This window comes from Lacerta agilis, chromosome 11, assembly GCF_009819535.1.
Source record: "Lacerta agilis isolate rLacAgi1 chromosome 11, rLacAgi1.pri, whole genome shotgun sequence".
NCBI classification, from domain to species: Eukaryota; Metazoa; Chordata; class Lepidosauria; order Squamata; family Lacertidae; genus Lacerta; species Lacerta agilis.
The window spans coordinates 10,112,101-10,128,882 of record NC_046322.1 but is presented as its reverse complement, the minus strand read 5'-3'; the positions used below and the strand labels follow the sequence as shown (position 1 = coordinate 10,128,882).

Sequence of the window (16,782 nt, the reverse complement as noted above, 5' to 3'; positions counted from 1 at the left end):
ATGCTTCCAGTGAAATAAGTTAACTGGGTTAAAGTTGAGGTGTAAGAAATTAGAATGGCTTAAAGGAGTAAGGTGGGCCAGTGTATGGGCAGCAAGCAACAAAGAGCAGATCCATTGAAATTAATGAAAATGACTAAGGTTCATGAAGTTCAGTAGGTCTACTCTGAGTAAAACTTCATTGAATACCACCCTAAATGCATACCTTCCTGAACATCTTGGCCATCCTGGCAACATATATCAGCAAAGCAGAACATCCAGGCTAAAGTGAAAATTATTAACCACACATATATCCCTTCTGTATGCTGTATTCTATTTGCTGAATATAAGAATCAAGTAGACTTGTTTATTAAAAAAGTAAGTAATACAAGGTGACACTTTATGATGTTGCATATAATATTTTTATACTCTCAGGTGTTCATGAAAACATATTAGTAGAAAGCAATTTATACATCTCGGGAGCTCTTTTGTTACACCTGTCATGTCTGTGGTACTACTTCTTAAGCAACTCCTACTTAGTTGGATAACATTCAAATAATTCTTTTTAAATGGGAGTTGGCTGAGCGAGTCTTTCCCAATGAACCAGCACCCAACTGGTGATGCTGATTTCAATGGTGGGAGCCCCTGGCTACAAGAACTGGTCAATCAAACATCCTAGCCATATGGGATAGGAGCTGTTTTTCTCTGCACATCTCCTGTCTGCCTGGGATGCCATTTAAGGACCAAAGCACAAGGATGCAGATTTCAAAAGAGAGACTAGAAAACTGCTTAAGGATTGTACACAGATTTGTGATGCATTCCTTTTAAAGGAGATACTAGAGAACATTTATTTAATGGTAGAAACATGTCAATTTCTTGTCATATCTAACATGTTTCAAGTACAACATACTCAAGTACAACATCAGAGGCAATTCCTTTGTCTTTAAAAACTTGCTTGTAACACATCTCTTGAATAATAAGGTTTCTTTCCTCTCAAGAGAACACTTTTATGGTACATCACTTAGATATTTTTTAATGTTGAGCTGTTTAGAGCAGTTTAGAAAGGTTCTAAATAGTATACTTAGTGTTCCTTGTCTTTTGCTAAGGTATTCCTTATCTTTTGTTTGGAGCTAAACAAACCTAGACAGCATCTTAAAAAGCAGAGACATCACCTTGCCGACAAAGGTCCGTATAGTTAAAGCTTTAGTTTTTCCAATAGTGATGTATGGAAGTGAGAGCTGGACCATAAAGAAGGCTGATTGCTGAAGAATTGATGGTTTTGAATTATGGTGCTGGAGGAGACTCTTGAGAGTCCCACGGACTGCAAGAAGATCAAACCTATCCATTCTTAAGGAAATCAATCCTGAGTGCTCACTGGAAGGACAGATCCTGAAGCTGAGGCTCCAATACTTTGGCCACCTCATGAGAAGAGAAGACTCCCTGGAAAAGACCCTGGTGTTGGAAAAGATTGAGGGCATAAGGAGAAGGGGATGACAGAGGAAGAGATGGTTGGACAGTGTTCTTGAAGCTACTAACATGAGTTTGACCAAACTGCGGGAGGCAGTGGAAGACAGGAGTGCCTGGTGTGCTCTGGTCCATGGGGTCACGAAGAGTCGGACACGACTAAACAACAACAAAACATTATGTACATATACACATTATACTGCATGTAGGATCACTTTCCCCTTGCTGTAAGTTATGGAAATGTTGTGTCTCCACATCTGCCACTGCCAGATAATGATGGGTGGAGAAGCACATGAAATAATGGCACAGCACAGGGCAGGGCAGGGCAAATGCTCCTATATGTTACAGGGAGGTAATGTGACACAGGGACATAATTTTTGGCAGCGGCAGCTTGTCTCACACACTGTATAGCTCAGGGGTATCTAATTTGGTAGCCTCTTGAAGTTGCTGGATAGCAACTCCCATCATCCATAGCTCGCATGGCCTATGATTGGGGTTGATGAGAGTTGTTGTCTGGCAACATCTGGAGGGTACTACATTGCTTACTGCTGGTCTAGCTAAATGTGGGTGTTTTATAAGTAGTAGTAATAGTAGTAGTAATAGTAATGAAGCCTCATATGTCAGACAAAGCAAAACAAAACAGTGTTGTGTAGTGGTTAGAATGTTGCTTGGATTGGGGTACGGCAGATCTCTGCAGGAGTTCAGATCCCCACTTAGCCATGAAGGTCTCTTGGTGAAATCTACCTTGTAGGACAGATGTGATGATAATGAGCGTTCCCCACATCAAAACGGGGTGCGCATGTTGCGGGGTTGCGAGGGGTCCCTTTGGATCACGGTGGCAGCTCCTGGCAGTTGGATGGGCTTCACCTTCCCAGGTTGGGATACCTGTGGACTCCACCTATGCTAGCAGCCGCCCAATCCCGGCTGGGAGGTGTTGCCAAGGGGGATTGGCCAGGTAGAGGGAGGGATTATGCACTACACACAATAGATCTTGAGTCATACCTGGGAAGCAGCCATTGGAATCAGAGCTAAAATGAGGATAAAATGGTGAAATCTACCTTGTAGGACAGTTGTGATGATAAAATGAGGCAGGGGGAGAACAATTGTATGATACCTTGTACTTCTTGGAGGAAAGGTGGAATGTAAATGCAATAAATAAAAACAAATGATAAATGGAGTGTTCCATTTGATTTGTTAAGACAAAAGATGAGTGGTGGGTGTTGGAAGCAATGAGGGAGCTAGAAATAGGACAGTATTTAATAGTGTATTTTCGATTCATTTCATACATCTGGAAGAGCTTCTGTGACATTGTTGACAGGAGCTGAGGTCCTTTTCTTATTCTCAAGGGCTTCCTTGCTCTAGGCTTATTGCAAACACATTAATTTCAAGTATTTGCTCATAATCGAAAAATTCAGCTGTCAAATATATATTCATTGGTTTTCATTAATCCTCTTACTATTTTTCTTTGCAGAGACATAACATACAGCATTTCTCTAGAAGCTGTGACGACTTTTGTTGTTTTCCTCTCTTGCCAACTGTTCCACAAGGAAATTCTGCGGGAAAGCATCATTCATAAATACCTCATGCGTGGTCGATGGTATGTCAAACCACAATGCTGCTTTCTATATAGATTGTTTTCATTAATGGAGTTCACTAAGTTATTGTATCTGCTGCTTCAATATTATAAATGCTTTCATTTAGTTGGGATACCAGAGTATCTCTCAAACTCCTAGTGAACTGAATCTTAACAACTTGGAGAGATGAGAAAATATTCAGAAAATAGAAGTGTGTCAAGGCAGTAAAAACAGAACGCTGACTCTAAATGTGAAATAGTTTGCATGTGGGTGTATCTACATACAATCCCACTTTGTAATATATATGCAGAATCCTGTTGAATATAGAAAGTTCAGCCATTCTATATTTTATAAATAAAGATATTTTTTTCAGAGCACGAAGTCCTTCACAATTCTTACTGCATCTCTTTGCATCTGAGGCACCATTGCTCAAACTGTGTGACAGACCTCCTGTGGTTGGGGTAGGGTGGTGGGCAGTTAGCTGAGAAAACCATCAGTGGTTAGGGGCTTGGGTATTGAGGATTATGAGAGGGAAGTACAGAACCCATTGATCCTGTCATTATTGTGGAAGACGAGCTGCTTCACTGAAAAACTTATCTCACCACACCCTGGGATACATAACAACTTTTCCAAATAAATAAATAGACCAGCCTCTATTTTTTTTAGTAGGATTTTGATTAACTATGCACATAATGCAATGTCCTGACTCCGTTTCTGAATTTTATTTTGTTAATAATAAACTGGTTATTGTTTTTTAATAAATGTAAAGCCTTGGGGTGATAGTCATGAGACCTGTATGCTCACCCACATTATCTAGGATTCCCCCCCCCCAGATTTTCTTTACAGCTATAACTTATTTATTCATCTTTCTGGATCCCACTGTAGATTGGGGTTCTGCAGGGGTGGAGTGTGTTTAGAAGGTAGGGTCGAAATCAAAAAGAGTTTGAGAAACTCCTTGCAGGAAAGTTGGGTTGTGAGACAGTGAGCTTTATGGGTAAGTGGGGATTTGAATCTAGACATAGATAATCTCCCATGCGCATGTGCAGCCATGTGTCTCTTGCAGAATATTAGCAGCAATGCTTTTCCAAAGACATTTAGTGACTTGCCTTCATTTATGTTGAACATGCCTCTTTTTTACCACTAAAACACAGAGAAGAGAGTAATATATAGTCTCTCATAGTCAGAACACCATATGCCAGAAATATATTCTTGTGTGGTCAATATGTCAAGGAAGCATATAATCTGATGGTTATTTCCTTTCTGTGCATAAATACATCCTGCATAAGTCGGGGGATGGGGAGTTTGAAGTTTGATGCTTAAATCAAGATGATGATAATGTCAAATGTAAACCATACTTAACTAATCTGTTGTCTGAGACTGCATTCACCTAAAGGACTTTACAGAATCCTAGCATACAGTATCTCCTTTGCATCTCTAAATGAAGTTATCTCTGCTATTTCCCTCCAATTTAAACAGTTGAGACATGTGCAAGTTCAGTTGATAATTGATATTATTGACCAATATGTGCAACGGAGGGGAAGGCAACTGCAAGGTTTTCACTTCCATTATGGAGTGATGATAAATCCAGTTAGAATAATCTTTAAATGTGCCTGGACAACCTTAACTACTACATATTATGCAAAAAGTAAATGTAAGCACTCTTGCCAGGATTAAGAAAGCAACTTCAGGCAAGCAGATCCAGAGAATTGTGCACGCCTTTTGAAATTTTTGGCATCTTTCTGTTGTTCAGCAAACATTTGATGTTCCCCCATTGTACCACACCATAAATTGTTTCAAAAACAGTCTGCCATGTGGCATGGAAGACTGCTGTTTGAAAAGAGGAAGCCTTAACCTGCTTTTGCTTACTTGTGTGGCTCTCTAGGTTGTTCGTATTTTCACATCTTTGAAAGCATTGGGGGGTTGGGTGGCCTTCAAAATAGAGGTTTTAAAATGTCTAGTTATATGGTTATTTGAAGACAGGAGTGCCTGGCGTGCTCTGGTCCATGGGGTCACGAAGAGTCGGACACGACTAAACAACAACAACAACAACATATGGTTATTTAGATTGCAATGCTCTCACATGTATCTCCTGATGACCCACTGTCAAGTAGGAAAAAAAATCTGTTTTAAACCTGGCATTTTATGTAATTGCATAGTAGTGCCATCCATCCCAATGAGAAGGATAGTGAGAGAAAGAAATCTGAATTTTATTCTAGTGCCATCCCAAATCATTCTAGATTTCTGGCTCTGTTTTGCATTTTCAGTCTCCCGTATACCAGCAGACTTGTGAAAACATTGCTATATAACTTCATCAGACAAGAGAGAAGTCCTCCCCCAGGGACACATGTCTTTCAGCCAGAGTCAGACGGAGGAGGACTGCTTTATGGAATTGCATCGGGAGTAGCAAGTGAGTCTTTATGTACTGGTGCTACCTGTGTATTTGTCCATTTCTCATTTTGAGGGTTTGATTCTACTGCATCTGTGGTTTGCTTGCTTTTCTGCAGGAATGTTGTTTTTATGGGGGTAGTAGGAAAAACGGAAGTGGGCCAGGACTTAAGCTGTGCAGAGTGCAAGGGATTGTGCTGTAGGTTTTACTAAGACTGGGGGGAAAGCATTGCAGTAATTAGATGGCATGGAAATCTGGAGTCTCTGTGTGTTGCTGCCTTCAGTGCTTCCACTTCAGTTTACATACACATTCTTCTAAAATACGCTCTTTTGAGACTGGTATTTGAGTTCTTTATAAGAACTGGACGGCAAAGGTAGTACCCTTCTGTTTCCACAGACTGTTTCCACAGTACTATCTGTTTCCACAGACTGTGATACCTAAGTAATTTCTCCTCGATCTGTCTTTAGGCCATTGAAGTTAAGCCTCATGGGCATAGTTACAAGTGTGTCTGATTATATGTCCAGCTAACACTCTGATTGTTCCATCCTGCTGGATCATGGACCCATACCTAGAGATGCAAAGTGAGACTAAAACCTGCAATTTTGGTTATGTGAAGTGTCCTAACTACATTTGTACTACATCTGTGTACTAAGATTTTTTCCAAATCATTCTGAAGACATTAAAAGCAAACAGTTGTGAGTACAGGCAGTTATTTTCATTGCAGTTACATGTCTCAGTACTGAGTACCGGCTTAGTTTCTTGGCCATATAATTGCACACTACCCAGTCTTCTTTTTCTCAGTTTTGAAGTGAGTAGATTTGCCTTCTCTTCTCTTCTGATAGGAATCACTTTTTGGTACGCCCTGCCTCTTTGGGTATCTGTTTTCAGCATGAATCAATTCTGTGTCTGTAAGGAATGCTGACAAGTTCTAACCACAGTACTGTGTGTGGTAGGAAGGCTTTCATGTGCATTTTATTTCCTCTCCCCCCCACTCCCCTGTCTGTAACTCTTCTGCAACAAAAACAATTAAAGCAGATTGTCTGCACTTCCTCCCTGCTAAAGACCCCACGGTGAGCAAAATGTTAATCTTAAACATACTAGCAGTTTTCATTATTGTCTTGTCTCAAGCCAGTAGAGAACAACAAAGAGTTGGTGAAGTGTCCTGGATGTACTGTGATGCAAACATGATACATCTGCATGAACTGGAATTAAACTATTATTGTGTATAAGGCAGATAATAGAAACCCTGTAGCTTTGGCAGCAGAAGTTTTGTTGAAGAGGGCTGTGGCTTATGGGTGGGTGCTTAGAGCATATAGATTTTTTCTTTTTTTAGGAATTGTATTATTATTCAGTAATAAAAAAAAAACCACACCTGCTTGCTAGAACCAGAATTAAGGCTTTCACCTGTTGGCTCAAATCTCACAAATCTGATTGGAAGCTAAGGCTGTTGCCTTAACAGATGTGCCCCTTGATCAGCAATGATGCAGAGTGTCACAAATTGCGTGTGCTTTCATCTTACCCCCATGCACCCATACCTTGCCTTTCTTTCTGGCCCAAATCCAGATGGGGGAGACAGGGTGCCTTGGGCCAGCCAATATGTCCCACTGTAAAAGATGCATTTTTATCAGCTATAGAATTTGGGGACTTATAATGCCAGGACCTCCCCCCCCCCGGTTCCGCTTAACCAGGCATAGGCAAACTCGGCCCTCCAGATGTTTTTGGCCTACAACTCCCATGATCCCTAGCTAACAGGACCAGTGGTCAGGGATGATGGGAATTGTCGTCTCAAAACATCTGGAGGGCCAAGTTTGCCTATGCCTGCACTTAACTAAGCCCCTTAAAATAATGTTTGCTTTGCTTATATTTCAGCTTTCCTCTAAGGATCTCAAGTTGCTGTCTGTGGTTATTTCTCACTCTGTTATCCCCACAGCAACCCTTGAGACAGGGCACAAGGTTACCCACTCAATCATTGTCTAATACTCTGGCAACTACAACGCACCGACTCTCACTGTCCTGATCTGTTCATTCACAACTGGCACTCTTTCTCACCAAGCTGGTTCTTACACATTTCCAATGATATTTGGAGTGACCATTGCCTACAGGCTCTCAGTCTATAGGTGCAAGTGCCCCTGGGGGTTTGGATTCCAGTATGAACATCATCTCTACAAAGATCACTGTGTGCTAATATGTGGAACAGACACTTTTTGCTGGGTTGGAGAGGCAGGGCAGAAGGTACAATCAGTTTCAGAACCTTGGGAAATGCTGTGACAGTAACTATATACAGTCATACCTCGAGTTGCGTATGCTCCATGTTGCGTACGTTCAACTTACGGACCTCCGCAACCCGGAAGTCCTCCCAGGAGTGCACGCGTGCACAAAAGCGCAAAGACGCGCGAACTTCTGGGGTTTTTGTTTTTTCCGGGGGCGTTCGTGTTAAGCACACCTGTGTTACGTAGCGCGATCCGGAACGGATCGCGTGCATAACACGGGGTACCACTGTATGCATGTTATTTCTCTCCCCATACCCATTCCCTCCTAATGATGAGGGGTGTCAGCCTTTGCAAAAAAGTGGGTAATCTAGTAATGTAGAGTCTTCTATTTTTATATGTAAAATCTGTGCTGGAGCTACCTTGCAAAGTACATTAAAAGTAGACTCATTTTTACTTGCTCGGAAAGTTTTCAGTCAAGCCCATGACAGTGCACCTGATTCTCCTCTTGGAGGCAGTAAAAGAGCATTTCTTTGTTGTTTGGAGTAAGTGTACAGTACACAGCTGATAGGAAAGAGCCAGCCTCCCACAACCCCTGTGGGCTCTGCTGAATTTACAAACATGTATCGACTTGCCATGCTAATGCTGTTCTTTCAGACATTGAATAGTAGTTGTTTTCTCTCAAATCACTGATAAATTGCTTAAATTGTTCCAGACAGGCTTTTTAGAGATTCTTGACGATACAGGAATTTCTTCCCTCCTACTTTAGATAGTGGATCATTTCTCTGGCAAGGGTATCAAAGTGTTTAAGGCATTTCTGCCACATAAAGAAAGGTGAGATTTGGTGTATAGGTAGTCAAGTGCAGCTTGATTATTGGAAAAACCGAAAGACGATGCATTTTTTGCATATACTGCTCAAAATTTGCATCGTGAACTCTAGCTAGTGCTGTAGCATAGAGCAATCCAACGCATGTATGGGATTGAGAATGTTGATTTACTTTGTAAGCCTGGAATGTAACTTTGAAATTAGAACAAGCCACACAAAAGGGATTCCCCCTTCACACATCTGAACCATGGTTTATTTTTTACATTTATTATTACCCAGAAAGCTCAGAGGAGCTTATGTCGGGTTCCCAGTGGTACCCCTTCCAGGCACCAGTCAGATCCGCACACACTCAACTTCAACAATGCTACAGCATTGGGCACTCCCAGATCATTCACTATGTGAGTCCTTGGGTTTATTCTCCCAGTCAAGAACATATCTGAGTCTGCTAAATTGCTAACTCTATTTGCTAGTATCTCTGTTTAAAAATCCCTGAGCAGGGTTGAGGAACCTCCTGCATGCGAGAATTATTAGGCCTGGCATGGGTCCCAGTTTGCTCTGCAAGGGTGTCCTCCGCAAGCCATGTCCACCTGCTCAATCCCTGACATCAAATGTCATATCAGGCGTGGAGCAAGTTACAGGTACAATTGGGAACCTTAAAGTTTGCCCCTAGTTATTCCTTGGCAAGCAAGACTAGCTGTCAGAGCTGATCAGCGAAAAATGCCCACTGGGCATAGCTGTGCTATGGAGTTCTGAGTGGGGAACTCATAGCACAGTTGACCCCTTCCCCAAGCAGGGTTTGCTGTAAGCACAAATATTATTTTACATCACTGGCTTCCTGATGGAAAGAATCTTCCTCTGGTGGTGCAGCTTGAGCTGAGCCCACAAAGAAAAATATTGCTTTGCATCATCTGATGTCATTGTGATATCAGGTAATTGACAGGTACGGGTGGCCCTGTTACAGTGCCATTAAATCATTGCAGCCATCGGGAGGGAGCATGGCATATAAATTCATTCATTCAATAATAACCTATGGATCCTTGCCTTCATGGTGTGCTCTCTGAAATGGTAAGATAACAATTAGCACCGAGTCAAAGAGGAGGTTGTGTTTTCATGAAAAAAAATCTTCCCCTATAAAGCATGTTCCAGCGGTTATTAGGAGGTAAGCAAAATGGGGTGGACATATTCTGCTGTTTGGAGTGAGAAGGTATTGCCCTCACTCTGATTTGGCTTGGAGATGTTGTCATTGTGCCAGAGTTCCTCTGCTATGGGGACTTTATAACTCTGGCAGTATATGATATCTGATTGGATAATGTAGTCTGCAGGAAGTGCCATCATCATCAAAGCAGCATCTGAGAAGGAGCGGTGAACAGAAGTGGGAAAAGCAAAATTTTAGGGATCTCCTGGGCATTTCAGGCCTTCCAGACTTTTTCAGCTGTAAAATATTTACCCACAACTTTTGCTCTGCCCCAATGAAAACACTGTACACTTGTGTTTCCCTTCTGAGAGAAATGGGCTTCTGATGTTGAGGTAGCAACCAAGCAACATGAGTAAGCTGCTTCCTTGTGGTCTCAAAGCTGACATACCAAATGGAAGAATTTTAGAATTCTTAACCTCAGAATGCTTTGGGCAACTTTTTGTTGGAAAGCCAGCCAGTAAGTGCCATGAATAAATAAATGTTTACTTTCTGATAATTTAGAAATCATATGTTTAGGTATTGCATTCATATACAGTTTTTACTGTATCCTGGAGATCTAACTCCCAAATATTGCATCCTCTAGCTTAGAGTGTGGTGTAACACTCAAAAGCCTCTGATGCTGTGAGTCTGCCCAAACATACACAGTGTTTCCATGCCAGCTTTGCACATCTCTGGAAGCCCCCACTATGGATATGCTATAGACAGTTGGTCTAATGCAAGGATGCTTAGAAGCACTGTGCTTTCTGCATGGAGGGCTGTAGCAGGAAAGTGCTTTTCGGCAGCTTCCATGCGGGCATGGTAATTTTAATTGCCCCCCCTCCCAATTCTCTAGGACCAACATGGCAACAGATGTCTATATTAAGGAATCAGTTCTGACAGAAGTAGGGCAACAGCCATGGCAAGTAAGGATATTTATCTTAATTTGCCTTTTTGGATCTGAAGGTTCAGGGAAGTTTTCTTTTACTGGTCCCATTTGTTTTTTTAGACATAAAGGCTGGGTTAAGGATGTAGGAAAGTTTCCGACTTTGACATTTATTTCTTTTAATTTAGGCCAAGCTGTTAACGGGATTATAACAAACAACATTATTTTTTCAGTGAACATTTTAAAAGAACCAACTCTAATGAAATATGTTCTGCCAAGCTTGAGTTTCCAACACAAGTATGAGATTTTTTTTTTTACGTAACCTCTGATAAATGGCTGTTTTTCCTTTTGAACAAGCCATCAAAAACATTTTCCTTCTTTCTGTGAAAGTTTGCCCAGCCAAATTATAACAAGACTTAAAATAGTGTTTCTGTGCTTAGCAAAATAACAGTGTGTGGATAAAACTAACTACTTAGCTGTCACGGATTAAATTTAATTGCCTCCTTCCAGTTGGGTGGTTATAGATGAGTTGATTTGGGGCTTTGTGCTGCTACATTTGGGCAAGAGTAGGGTGACTTGTGGCACATGAATCTGTTGGCTTCTTGAGTGTCTTGTTCAGGGTTACTGATTTGGAGGAAGAGCAATGCCATTATTGGAAAAAAGTGGGATTAAGGTGAAGAACCACAGATTAATAATGGTTGTCACTGTTTTACATAAGGCCACTGCTGGTCTAAACCTTTTTGCCAGTTTTGCAAGCCATATCCTCTTCCCCTTTTACGCAAAATCTTGGGCAGAGCCGAAACAGAACCTCCTCTCTCAGGAACCCATTGCACTGTGAGAGAATGACTTCTCTTGCAGCTCATAGTTGGGACAGTCCTGCATATGTCATGCACCTGGTTTGTATTAAGAAGGACTAGTGATAGGAATTGTGTACTGCAGAGATGGAGAAGCCCATGCCCAGGGGCCAGGCCTTTCTGTTTGACCCTCTGAACTCTCACCAGACCACATCCTGCCCCCCACCCCTGGCCATGGTCTCCTTGAGTGTTTTTACTTGGGTGGAATGTGTCCTTGGGCAGTATATGGCATTTATTGGCCTACAGTCTTCAACACTGTAAATCGTACCGCCTTGTGGACTGTCCTGAAAATCAGCCGCCCAGATAAATTTATGAACATCCTTCGGCTCCTCCATGATAATATGACAGCAACAATCATAGATAACAGTGGCTCTCAAAGTGAACCATTCTCATTGGGATCAGATATTAAACAGGGATGTGTTATTGCCCCAACCCTATTTATTATTTTCATTGCCGTGATCCTACACATTGTCAAAGGTGCTGATGTTGGCCTTGGCTGGGTGTTTTTCATGCAGAGAGGTAGGTAGGCATAGGAGCGCGTGTGCAAAAGAGAAGTGTGTTGCTTCAGAGTATTGCCGCATCAGCGAAGATGGCACTGGTTTTTTTAAAAAATGCCCTGTGCTACTTCAGCTTTGGAGAAGCTGCTATCTTGATGTTTTTCTCACCTAATTATTTTCAGTTATAAAAGAGAGTTCTTTGTTTAAAATAGCCTTTTCTTTACTCTACCCCCCCCCCCCCCGCTTACCTCTGTTGCATTCTGAAGTTGTTTTTGCAGTGGTTTCAGTAAAGTACTGAGTATATGAAGAATTGTTGAAAATCTGTTTGAAGGTTTGACTCTTGGTGTCTGCACAGGGCTGCTGCTGCAATGGCATCCTGTGATGTTTTCAAGCTTCTGAGCTCTGATGCTTGGCACTGATCTTTGCAATCGGGAGAGGGCAGCCTGGTCCTGCTTGTGTTGACTTTGGAATCACAGTTACTTAGCAAATTCCTCATCTGACTCATGAACAACTCTGTATAAGGCAGATGAACCAATGTAACATCTGGTGGGAATCATTTTCCCCGTGCAGTGCCATAGCAAGGAACTTTGTACCTTTGCAGCCATGCTTTCTACTAAGATGTAATTAAACTTCTGAAATAATCTTTAAGCTCTGGCCTCTGGCTCATTTGGTCAGGAGCACAAAGATGTCTTTGGAAACTGCCTCTGAAGACGGTTCAGAAACTTCACCTGGTGCAGAATTTGGCAGCTAGGTTTCTCACTGGGGGAAGATGGTTTGAGCATACAGTGGTACCTCAGGTTACATACCAGTACGCTTCAGGTTACTTACTCCACTAACCCAGAAATAACGCTTCAGGTTAAGAACTTTGCTTCAGGATAAGAACAGAAATCGTGCTCTGGCGGCGCAGCAGCAGCGGGAGGCCCCATTAGCTAAAGGGGTGCTTCAGGTTAAGAACAGTTTCAGGTTAAGAACGGACCTCCAGAATGAATTAAGTTCTTAACCCGAGGTGCCACTGTATTAGACTGGCCTGACTGCACTGGATGGCAGTTAGTTTCTGGGCCCAATTCAAAGTGCTGGTTTTGACCTATAAAGCCTTAAACAGCCGAGGACTGCAATACTTCAAGGATTGCCTCTCCCCATATGAATCAACCCAGACCCTGCAATCATCATGAAGTAATAGAGTTATGGTAAAGAATAATAACATGACATTGCCTCTGTTAATATAGATAATCCATCTGGCTTGGGGGGGAGCAGCTGACTAGGATGGTCCCTAGATGATCTTAACCATTGCTATGGTTGTGTGCAGCACTATATTGGGTATTTATCGAGGAGAAAACTGATCACAGTTGGTGTGAGAGAATATGCAACTTCTAATGTTATTATTATTTATTAATTCTTTAGCTGCCCTTCACTATCAAGTCTCACTGCGGCTTACAACAATTTAAGATTCAATATTAAACTGTTTCAAACAAAGGAATATGGGTCCTGAAAACATATCTTTGTGGTTAAAGACCAGTATATATTAGTGGCGTATTTTCAGTGTACAACAGAAACTATATTGAAGGTGCCAGATGCACCTTTGGGGGGGGGGAATTGTACAACCTATCACCTGCCACAGAGAATGCCCTATCCCAGGCCATCACTGCACCCAACTACTGAGGGTGGTGGAACTACCAAGAGGGCCCCCTCTGTTGATCTTAATGCTCAAGAGGTTCTGTAGGGAAGAGGTGGTCTTTCAGATATTAGGGGCCTATGTCATTAAGCTCTTTTATTTGAACCATCTAGTCAAGAAAGGTCATTGGAGCCTCTTAGAGAATATATTTCCTTTTGTATTTTTATCTTTGGAGCTTTAATAGCAACCAAGCACATCTGTTTCTGATTTCAGAACTTTTCCAGCTATGAGCTTTATCCTCCCCTGTATGATGACACATCACCTATTCACAAACAAACAAAAGTTAGTAAAAGTTCCTGTGTCATTGCACAATGATAGAGATAATATTGTAGTTAATGAAGCTGGACTTCACTATATTGGCCAGATCCATTGAAGGCCAGCTACATTCCTATTAGATTAGTTGAGGGACCAGGAAACTCTCTGGGTGTTGCTGCAATGGGAATTTAAACTTGTGAACCAGAGTGAGATGGCAACATAACCTTTCTTTATGCTGCAAAAGAGGCCTTAGGGAAACTGATAAATTTCTTGGAAAAGTCAATGGATGAGCACTTCCCCTTATTGGCTCTCCCCTGTGGTTGAGTGTCTGAGAAGGTTGAGCAAGAGTCTCCCCAGATTACCCTTTAACATTATCACATTTGGTACCCTCCATTGATTTTTTGGCAATGAGCAAACTATAAACTATGCAAACTGTCAAGATGCAGCACTGATATTTGTTTCAGCATTGTGGGTTAAAATTTGAGGAAGGGTATATCTGATGATTGAAGCATCTTCATATCTATTGCTTTTATTAAAATTATTACAGATTAATTTACAGAAAACTGAATAATACTTCCAATTTATAAAAATCTGGAATTATTGTAAATGAGTAATGAGTTTATCTCTGTTCTCTGGTTTTTGTGAGGAATCTATCGTGTAGAATTCAAAATATGCAACAGGTAGATATAGGGAATTTATGCTAAGTGGGCAACTTAAAATTTAAAAGGAATCCTCAGGGTTAGTTACTGAACCCTGCTGTTCATTTTTTAATCTTGGACATTTTCCCTCTCTTCCATCCCGTTTGTCTATTGCAGGGGTTTCCAACCCTTTCTTGATAGAGGAATCCCTATAACATGTTGTGATATCCTGCAAAATCTCAACCATCTGTCTGCCCCTCCAACACAAAATAAAAATAATTGCATACATGTACATGCATCCTGATAGAAACTCTTAAGTCTGCAAACCAATACACATGTGATCTGGAAGTGAGTCCTATTGCACACAGTAGGACTTATATTTTAGTAAGCATGCTTAGCATTGTACCGTTTCCTATATTTCCGGCACCTTTGTTCATGGTATTTCATATACTACTTTTCTGGTTGACCTTACAAATGGTGTACAAAAGATTATCACATCAATAAGCGTACTTTAAAAATTCAATAAAATGGAAATACTACTGTTTGTGTAAAGTAGCAGCAACGATGACAATAAAAGCAGTTCATGGAAAAAAAGATGCATCTGTTTAATTTAGCATGGGCAAACAGAATGTACTTAGTCCAGCATCTAAAAGACAATCATAATGACATCAGGTGAACAGTTCTTGAGAACAAGTTCTAAAGAGAGGACACATTTTCCAAAATGACTATCTCCATGCTTGCTTATTCATTTGACGGCTGGGATAAATCAAACTATGTGAATGGTTGATGCTTTGCATCAACACTATCAATTCAGCAATAGCCCCTCAAGCAATGTCTGTTTTGTGTGTGGTGGAGGAGGTGGACCAGTGCAGTTATATTTTGTCCACCATAAAGTTCCTGATGGACATTTCCCCGTGCTTTTCCCCTGTTCCACTGGCTTCACCAAATACTGTAGTCTTCTTCTGTATTAGCTGATGAATGCAAACAGGTTTTGTGGCTGACAAAGAGGAGTAGATAAACCAGTCCCTGGGGGCTTAGAAAGCTGGAAACACTGAGAAGTAACAGTCTATGTTGATATTATGGATAAACCAATGTATCTCAAAACAAAATCGAAAATTCTTTCTAGTAGCACCTTAGAGACCAACTGAGTTTGTTCCTGGTAATTTGTTCCAATGTATCTCAGTGTTGCCTCATGTTCAAGTCAGTGACCTACTCTTCTTCACACTTACCTAGAAGGGTTGTGATTTTCACTTCTCCCATCTCCTTAAATATCTATGAACATTCCAATCACCACCAAAAAAAGTACTGATCTGATGCCTGTTTACAAATGAGGACCTAATTCCTTTCACCCTCTGTCTGTGTCCATCAGGGGTGATGTAGTGGCCTTAGAATTAGGGTGGGGAGAGACGTAATTGACGATTCAGGCAGTGATGAAGCAACAAAGGCAGTCGCAGTCACAAAAGCAGGTATATATGAATTGCAAAATGAGCACAGTTGCATGAATTGCCTGCTGGTACAGTGGTACCTCTGGTTAAGAACTTAATTCGTTCTGGAGGTCCGTTCTTAACCTGAAACTGTTCTTAACCTGAGGTACCACCTTAGCTAATGGGGCCGCCATGCCGCCACCGCACGATTTCTGTTCTCATCCTGAGGTAAAGTTCTTAACCTGAGGTACTACTTCTGGGTTAGTGGAGTCTGTAACCTGAAGTGCTTGTAACCCGGGGTACCACTGTATAATATACGGTAGTTTTTGGTGGGGGGTTGATTTTCCTTGGCATTGAAAATGACAGTGGACCTCAGTATTTGAAATACACCACATATACCTGGAATGCAGTTTTCTGCCTTTTGGGTGAAAAGGTTAATTCCAAGTAAAGCATTCTTCAAGATAGACACAGAGTAGTCTTTAAATATGTTTGTTATCTGGGAACTAGGTTAAAATAAACGGCTAAATATGCTTCTCTTGATGCTGAAAAGGTCAGGCTTGAGTCGGAACTGACATTGAGAGCCTGTTATATAGACAGCTTGTCTTGCAACAAATGGGTTGAGTAAAGCAGTAACAGTTCAGCTAAACAGATTTTTTTCCTCCTTTTTTCTTTGTTATTCTCTCCCCCTCCCTCAAAATGGGTGTGGGTGTGTGATTTATGTAGAACTTAGCACCACCGAGCATGCTGATGACTGACTTTGAAAAACATTTCTTCCTCTCAAGGTTATTGGTTGTTGGTTTTTTTAAAAAGAATTCTCAGAAGAGGCTTTTATTATGAGGCAACCAACTTAAAGAAATGCAGTTGGGTCAAATGTCATCCTAATAACAAAGATACCATTAAATATTGGGAGGATATGGGTGTTTAAATTTATGGAGCCTGAAATTATGTGTTA

At 41.3% G+C, this 16,782-nt stretch overlaps 1 protein-coding gene across 3 annotated transcripts in view; it reads left to right on the top strand.

Moving 5' to 3' along the window:
• Positions 1-16,782, top strand: part of DYM (dymeclin) — a 143,863-nt gene that overhangs the window by 38,234 nt on the left and 88,847 nt on the right. For all 3 annotated transcript variants that reach the window (XM_033164520.1, XM_033164518.1, XM_033164519.1), the window contains 2 exons: positions 2,912-3,037; positions 5,279-5,421. In XM_033164520.1, the coding sequence (XP_033020411.1) occupies positions 2,912-3,037; positions 5,279-5,421 (269 nt within the window). The remainder of the gene's footprint in view (positions 1-2,911; positions 3,038-5,278; positions 5,422-16,782) is intronic.